Genomic DNA, 7,688 nt, shown 5'->3' with positions numbered 1-7,688 from the left:
CGTCACCCAATCGGCTCCCCCGCAGCCGCCGAAGTGCGGCCCGCTCCCGCCTCGCGCTCCGCGCAGCCAATCGGCGCCCTCAGGAGGGCCGACCGCCTCTTCCTCACCCCTGCCGGGCCCTCCTCTGCGGCTCACACAATCTTGACTACGTAGAAGCTCGAGTCGTCCCGTCACCGGGCGGCGTTCTCCGCCAATGACATCGCGAAGCGGCCGTGCCGTCTCTCGCCGATTGGCTGACGCGGGGGGGCTGGGGCGGGCTCGGCGGAGCGGCAGGCTGCGTTTTGGTGGCGGAGCTGTGGTGCGCCGAGGATGGGGCCGTGAGGCGGGGACGAGCAGGTGAGGAGGCGCGCGGGCGGGGGCCGGGCGAGGCGGCACACGTCGTTGGGCGCCCTCAGGTAGGGGCGGCCCTCGCTGGGGCCCGGTCGCTCCGCTCGAGCGCTCCCGGCGGCGCAGCGTCGACCATCGGGCCCTTCCCGCGGCCCACGGAACGCTCCGCGGCCGTCTCGCCCGGCCCGGGCCTGGGGGCGGGGAGCGGGCCGAGCCCTCGCGCTCGGCTGTGTGCCGTGGCCGTTAGGGCGGAGCGCGGTTGGGGCCGCGCCGTGCGTTGCGCCGTGGTGGTGCTGCCGGGGTGTGGGTGGGAGGGGCGGCCTTGAAGGCAGCAGCGCCGGGGCTTTCCGCCGGTTACCGACTGGGCTCGTTCTTCCTCCTGGGCGGAGCGCTTGTGTCAGAACGGGAACTCGAACCGCGTTTGCTTTTAGAAACGGTGAATTTATTGACATGTGATATTTTAGCTGATATTTTGAAGGAGCTTCTTAGTTCTTTCCTCGCACGAGGTGTGCGCGGGGCCGCCTGCAGCCGCTGCTGGCACCTGCTGTCCTCATCGGCTTTGTAATAACGCGCTCCTGGCACGTGCGTTTCTCAGCTAGCTTTTCTGTGCCATCGGAATGCTGTTCTATCGCTGCTGTTATCACAGAACGGTGCGCTTAGAGTGGAGAAGCGGTAAATAAGTTTTTAAAGATGTTTTGTGTCGTGGTAACATGCTGGTAACGAACTTTGTCATCGTGGAAAACTTGTTAGCACTTTACTTAGTGGCTTTGCGCCATCCCTGTGGATGGCAGGACTTGGATTGCGCATTGTATGAAGTTATTTTGTAATCTGATTGTAGCTATTCGTGTGTTTTCTCACTGAGTTCTTTGCCACGAAGTGTGTTAAGATTACATAACACTGCAGCGGACCTGCACGTGGAGTAGAACTGGGGGGTTGGTAGCTGCCAACAAAGCTTTCCTGCTGTGTTCCTTGCTTCTCCAGCTCTTGAGCAGACTTCTCTTAATATGTTGTTTCCATACTTAATGTTATGGTTACTGAGAGTGAAATAAGGACCTGGATCCTTGCAGTATCAGAGACAGTTGCATTGTGCTGGGCATTGATTAGCTGTGTGGAAGGACTTGTGAAAAGGGGAGTGAAGTGCACCTTCTGAGAGCACTGCAGAGCTATGAAGGACAAGGTGGGAAAAGTAGAGGAGAGTAAAGCTAGGTGGGACTCAGGTAGGAGTTGGGTTTGACATCTGAGTAAGCTTATAAATACTCACGGTCATTTCATTACTTTAGAGAAAAAAGGATCCTGTTGTATTCTTCATTGCTTCTCTTGCGTGATGTTTTGGTCTGATGTTGGATTTTGCAGTTAAATGGACTCTAATATTTGTTGTTGATCATGTGTATCAGAGCAATTGAATTTTTGTAGTTTAACTTGTTAACTGATTGATGATCTGTATGCCAGGCTTTATTGTTTATTTATTTATTAGTGAGATGCTGCCCTGTAGATGTAAATTACTTTGAAAATGGAAACACCTCCAAAATGCATCAATTCCTATAGGGCTACAGCAGGTGTCAAAGCGTGGCAGTGACTGGCACCTATGTGTACATCTTGAAGATGAAATGTGCTGTGCTGAGAGCTGGCCTGGCTCTGTTGGGCAGCGCCTTGCTTGGAGGCTTAGCAGGGCAGCACAGGAAGGTGTGAATTCCCAGTGGCTGAAAGACGTTACGTTGCTTACAGTTAAACTGCTCCACGGCTGTTATTTTCCTTCATGTAAAAGAGTTTAAAAGCTTTCTTTAAATATGTTGAAAATGATTACTTATAGAGTCTTTCTGAGAGCTCCTGAAACTGAGATCAGACTGAGTGGAGAAAATAGCAGTAGATCTTGTGATACTTAAATGCCATTGGAGAAAAGACTTGGAGGAAGAGAATAGCAAGAAGTGTCAGGACAAAACATATTTGCTTTTTTTATGCTGAAGTTAAACTTTACCTTCAACTAAATGCTAACTGACTTTGGCACCACAGAGTGGTGATGCAGCAGTTTATGTGAGGATATCTTCTTAACTTGTATGGGACCCTTCTTGCTCTTCAGCAAAAAAAAACCCAAATACTGTTAAGCTATTGAAGATTATTCATCATTCTCCTAACTGTAACGTGTGTACGAGGGCTGCTCCAAAAATAATGCCTTCTATTTTATTACGTTGGCCCACAATGTCAGAGGTGGATGTTGGTGGGATGGCAGTAGAGGTTGAACCTTCCCATCAATATTCCATTCCATTTTGTTGCTGTGTGACAGGTGGCAGCAGAGGGGCAGTCTGACAACTGGTGTCTGACATGGAAGTGTGGATGAAGCGAAGAGGTGTTTTTGAATTCTTCATGTGGAAAAAATGGTGCCCACTGATGCTTGCTGAATGTCTGTGGTGACCAGACGGTGTATGTGAGCTGAGTGAGGCGGTGGATTTCAGCAGTGGTGACTGTAATGTGAAAGACAAGCTGTGTTGTTGATGGCAATGCAAAGCTGTCGCACCATCAAATGAAGAGCATCTCAATCAGCTCATCCGTGCAAACCGGTGGATTACCACCAGACAACTGTGTATAGAGCTGAGTATCAGCTTCAGTGTGTTGGAAACAACGGTGACAGTGTTGGGATATCACAGAGTTTGCACCGGGCGGGTCCCACAAATACACAGAAAGAGAAAGAGCACTGAGCACAAGTTTGTCAGCACCTGTTGAACCAAAACAAGGTTGAAGGTGACAGTTTCCTGGATCACATCATTACTGGTGATGTGATGTCTCCAGTGTGAGCCAGAGTCAGAACAGCAGTCCATGGGGTGGCCATATGTAAATTCCCCATTGAAGAATCAATTTAAGATGGAGCCCTGAGTGGGTAAAGTGATGTGCACTGTCTCTTGGGATAGGAAAGGGTTGGTCCTTCTGGATTTCTGGAACCCGGACATGCCATTAACTCTGACCGCTACATTGTGATAGTAAGGCTAGAGAAGTAGATAATCTTTCTCTTGCAACACAGTAACACCAGGCCCCATACAGTTGGAAGGCTGTGGAGCACACTGCCAAACTTAACTGGGCTGTCCTGCCATATTCATTGTATAGCCTGGATTTGGAGTGTTAGGACTTCCATCTGTTTGGGCTGATGAAAGAATCAATGTGTGGGCAATCATTTTTCCTAACAGCTGTGCCATTATAGCAGCTGTGAAGCAGTGGGTCACCTCTGCTGGTGCAGACTTGTCTGAGCACGGCATGTAGGCTCTTGTTCATCACCAGTGAAAATGCATAGTGAATGGTGGTGACTATGCTGAAAGATAGTGTTTTGTAGCTGAGAATTTGCTTTATCAAATAGTGTTATTTTGCTCTCTGTATCTGTTGTAGTCTCTGAAAATAAAGAAGAGGCATTACTGTTGGAGCAACCTATATGTTACTTGTATTTCTGCTACCGTGAGCAATGAAATATTTTTAGATATTAAGTTTATTGGTTGAGAATTATAATTCTTAGGATAATGTTTAACAAAGGTGTTTTCTTCCAGACTACGTTGTTAACTGATAGATTTCCTACTTCGTTGAAGTGTATTACCTTTCTCAAATGATAAAGGAAGCTGCTAGATTTTGCTACATAATGGGATGTTTCAGCACTGACACAATTTGGCTTTCATACACTGTTTATTGCTTACTGCAGCTGCCCATCTCTGTTGCTTAAAGAAATGACTATTGCAGAGGGGTAGAATTTCCATTTTCTGTTCATCTGTTACATTGACACAATTTTCTACTTCACTCAAACAAAACGTTATCTGAGATGACAGATGTGCACTTTGTCGGAAGTAAGTAGTCACTGAGCATGAGGAAGGGTCTTCCTAGCAAGAAGCTTCCAGAAAATATCATTTGTGAGGATGTCTTTTCCAGTTCATTTGAAATTGAGATTTTTTTTTTATCCTTTCACTTGAGTAGTTCCTGTATTTCAGTACGCTTTTTCCATAGCCCTTTCAAGGAAACAAGGGAAGGAAATGCATAGCATTAACAAGCACAAGTGTGTGTGTGTGTGTGTGTGTGTGTGTGTGTGTGTGGACAGCGGGGCTGTGGCTGTTTCTGCTGCCTTGGATTTTGCTGAAGTGTTTTTGCTCTGTTGGAGGAGTGGTTGTGCTCACAGATTTTCTGTTCATTTACTTAAGACAAGCAGCATTTCCCCTGCTTACGTTTGCCTTTATTTCTGTTTTTCTTAGGCCTTCTGCTCTGGATTTGGTTCTTCACAATATGAAAGCTGAATCGTTTCACAAAGCGTGGACCTTCCAGTAGAATTTTTCAAGCTCAGTAGACGTATATTACCGGCTTTATTTTTTTCTTGAAATCTTCCGCGCGAGCTTCTGAAGTTTCAATCACAATGAGTTCAGGGTTATGGAGTCAAGAAAAAGGAAGTTCATCCTATTGGGAAGAGCGCATCTTTTACTTGCTTCTCCAAGAATGCAGTGTCATAGACAAGCAGACTCAGAAACTATTGAAGGTGCCCAAGGGCAGCATCGGGCAATTTTTTCAAGACCGTTCTTCCATGGGACACTCCAGAAATATTCCTTGTAAAGGCAAGAAACTACAGATTGGATTAAAGATTCTGGAACAACCCCACGCAGTTCTTTTTGTGGATGAGAAGGATGTTATCGAAATAAATGAAAAGCTAGCTGAACTGCTTTTGGCAATTACTAACTGTGAGGAAAGGTACAGCTTGTTTAAAAGCAAAAGCAGGTTAACTAAAGGCATCCAAATAGATATTGGCTCACCTGTTAGAGTACAGCTTAGGTCGGGAGAAGAGAAGTTTCCTGGAGTTGTTCGTTTCAGAGGACCATTGTTGCAGGAAAGGTCCCTAACAGGGATATATTTTGGAGTAGAACTGCTGGTAAGTTCCTTGCTAAGGGGGAGTATCATATGTATTTTGTAAGATGAACTGAAAACGCTTTTTATAGCGGCAATTATAACAGAATCTAGCAACTTTGTTACCCCTCTGTACAACCCCCACAGTTTTGTGACCTTCAGTCTTTTCATAAAAATCATAAATATGAGCCGTGTATCAAATATATGCGACCTGTGAGATCACACCATATCCCATCAGCCTTGTATGCTGTGCATTTAATGGAGACACAGGGGTTAGCAGAAAGACTTGAACATATTCTGACTCTTCTAGTCTAGAAAGAGTTAATAACGTACATTACCATCGGGACAAGTTTCTGACTCTCAGATTTCTGTTGAGTACCTTGGTTTTCTGTGCGTGTGGCAGCAGTGCCATGATACAGCCTGTAAGCACAGGCCTAGATTTTAGTGCTGTTGCAGAGCACAGAAAATCAAATTGCAGCTAGTTAGAGAGTATTTCTGTTGGGTTCTCCAGTGAGGTACTGCTGCGCTTGCAGTAGCATGAGATGTTGAAGGATTAGATTCAGGAGACTGCTACTCTTGCTCTAGGAATGTGTTTTTCAAAGTTGTTGAACTTTTTCCACGCTCTTTGCAATTGCCAGTAGGAACTTCAGGGAATGTCAGGCCTGAGCACGTATGAAAACCATCTCTCTTCATTCGATTTCTTAACATTTGTGTCTAGTATGAAGTAGTCTCACCTTGACCTGGCAAAAATTTGATAACAGAAGCAAAATCTGCATCTTTCATTCTTTGAAAAGCTTGTGGCTTTTCTTTGCAGGCTTTCACATTCTTTGCCAAGTAAAAAGCTTTCTGCCATTTAATCCCTTAGGGTAGACAGTGCGTATATTTGCTGCAAATTCTGACTACTTCTCCCAGTGTAATGATAGTTCATCATGCTAATTCACACTGTGGGTTCTCCAGATCAGTGGGTTATATTACTGTTTTTGAAGTAGCCTGCATTGGCACAAAATACACTGCTCTTTTTTCTTCTTCTTTTCTTCTCCCTCTGATACTTAGGAAGAAGGTCGTGGCCAGGGCTTTACTGATGGACAGTACCAAGGCAAGCAGCTTTTCAGATGTGATGAGGACTGTGGGGTTTTTGTTGCTTTGGACAAACTGGAGCTGGTGGAAGAAGATGACAATGAACTGGAAAGTGACTATGCAGCTCCAGTTGACGCAATGCAGGTAGAACTTCCTCCTCTGGAGATCAACTCCAGGGTTTCTCTGAAGATAGGAGAGAGTATAGAGTATGGGACAGTTATATTCTGTGATGTCTTACCAGGAAACGAAAGTTTAGGATACGTTGTTGGAGTGGACATGGTAAGAGAATAATCCGACTTTAATAACTTTTGCATGTGTGTTAGCTAGTAAATTACATGCAATATAAAAGAAGAAACATTATCCACAAGCTGCTTCAGTGGAGGCTGACCTAAAATGGGAATTAAACAGTACTGTTCAAAAGTGTCCCTTGATAGTAACTGTTTTTTTTGTCAGTAGGTAAATAGAACCCTATTTGATGCTAAATGCTTCAGGACAAATATTCTGGTTACGCTGAGGAGCCTCCACTGAGCCACTTGCAGTGTTCGATGTCAGTCTTCAAGTAACAGCGTTGAATGTTTGTCTTGTGAGGCTGGCTTTGTTCTGCCTTTGAAAAAATAATGAGGTTGCATTCCTTTTTTTTTAGTTAGTTTTCTTATTTTTTATTTTTTCCATGTAGCTTTGGTTTGTTTGTATTTTAGTTTCTACTTAAAATTCAGTATTTAAAGGTTGATGTTTCTGGGAGACATTAAGTTTGTAATTAAAATTAGAAACTCAGATTTTTTTAAAATGAGCTACTTCCAAATTTTTGGCAGTTCAAGGCTTCTTTTCAGACCAGGTGCTTCCACTTCCTTGATTGCCACAGCTGTTACTTAATAGCACTAAAACTGTTCTAACCTGTGTAAAAGTAATGGGTTGTAGCAGGGGAATGATTGTTAAAATAGGAGATATTTCAGAAAAGAACAGGAATGTTTGTCTTTAAAGACTTAATGTTTGACTCAGGTTGTACAAACTTTTCTGTACAGAAAACAGGTGTTCTGCATGCCCTATTTTTTTTTCTTGGGATACATGTAACATGTTTTTCTATTTTTAGGATAATCCTATTGGAAACTGGGATGGAAGATACAATGGCATACAGCTGTGCAGTTTTGCAAGTGTTGAAAGTACCCTTCTTTTGCATATCAATGATGTTATACCAGGTATGCTCTCCTTTCTTAATCCTAAGGCAGACGGATAACATCTCTGCCTATGCACGGTTACATGATTAAAACAATACTGTGGAATTACTGTATGCTGAATTCACCTAAATTAGTTTGTGTTCTCTTCAGTTTCTTCCTCCTGTTGGTTGCAATCTCACTTGTGGAAACCATTCTAATATTGAACAGTGTTCATTTCAAGTTGTGTGGGATAATATAGACATACCTAAGTAT

The 7,688-nt window shown here is 44.3% G+C and overlaps 1 protein-coding gene across 9 annotated transcripts in view; it reads left to right on the top strand.

Annotated features, from left to right (window-relative positions):
- The window catches only part of CYLD (CYLD lysine 63 deubiquitinase), an 81,511-nt gene that overhangs the window by 56,881 nt on the left and 16,942 nt on the right, over positions 1 to 7,688 (top strand). For 3 of the 9 annotated variants that reach the window (XM_046899708.1, XM_046899707.1, XM_040707149.2), the window contains 3 exons: positions 4,545 to 5,209; positions 6,238 to 6,540; positions 7,352 to 7,457. In XM_046899708.1, coding sequence (XP_046755664.1) covers positions 4,703 to 5,209; positions 6,238 to 6,540; positions 7,352 to 7,457 — 916 coding nt within the window. In that variant the 5' untranslated portion in view covers positions 4,545 to 4,702. Of the gene's footprint in view, positions 1 to 260; positions 1,000 to 4,544; positions 5,210 to 6,237; positions 6,541 to 7,351; positions 7,458 to 7,688 lie in introns of those variants that run through there. The other 6 variants (XM_040707150.2, XM_040707147.2, XM_040707148.2 and 3 more) reach the window with 6 other exon arrangements.

The sequence above is a fragment of the Gallus gallus genome, chromosome 11 (assembly GCF_016699485.2).
Source record: "Gallus gallus isolate bGalGal1 chromosome 11, bGalGal1.mat.broiler.GRCg7b, whole genome shotgun sequence".
NCBI lineage: Eukaryota > Metazoa > Chordata > Aves > Galliformes > Phasianidae > Gallus > Gallus gallus.
The sequence above is the reverse complement of the archived record's forward strand: the minus strand, read 5'-3'. Positions and strand labels throughout refer to the sequence as shown.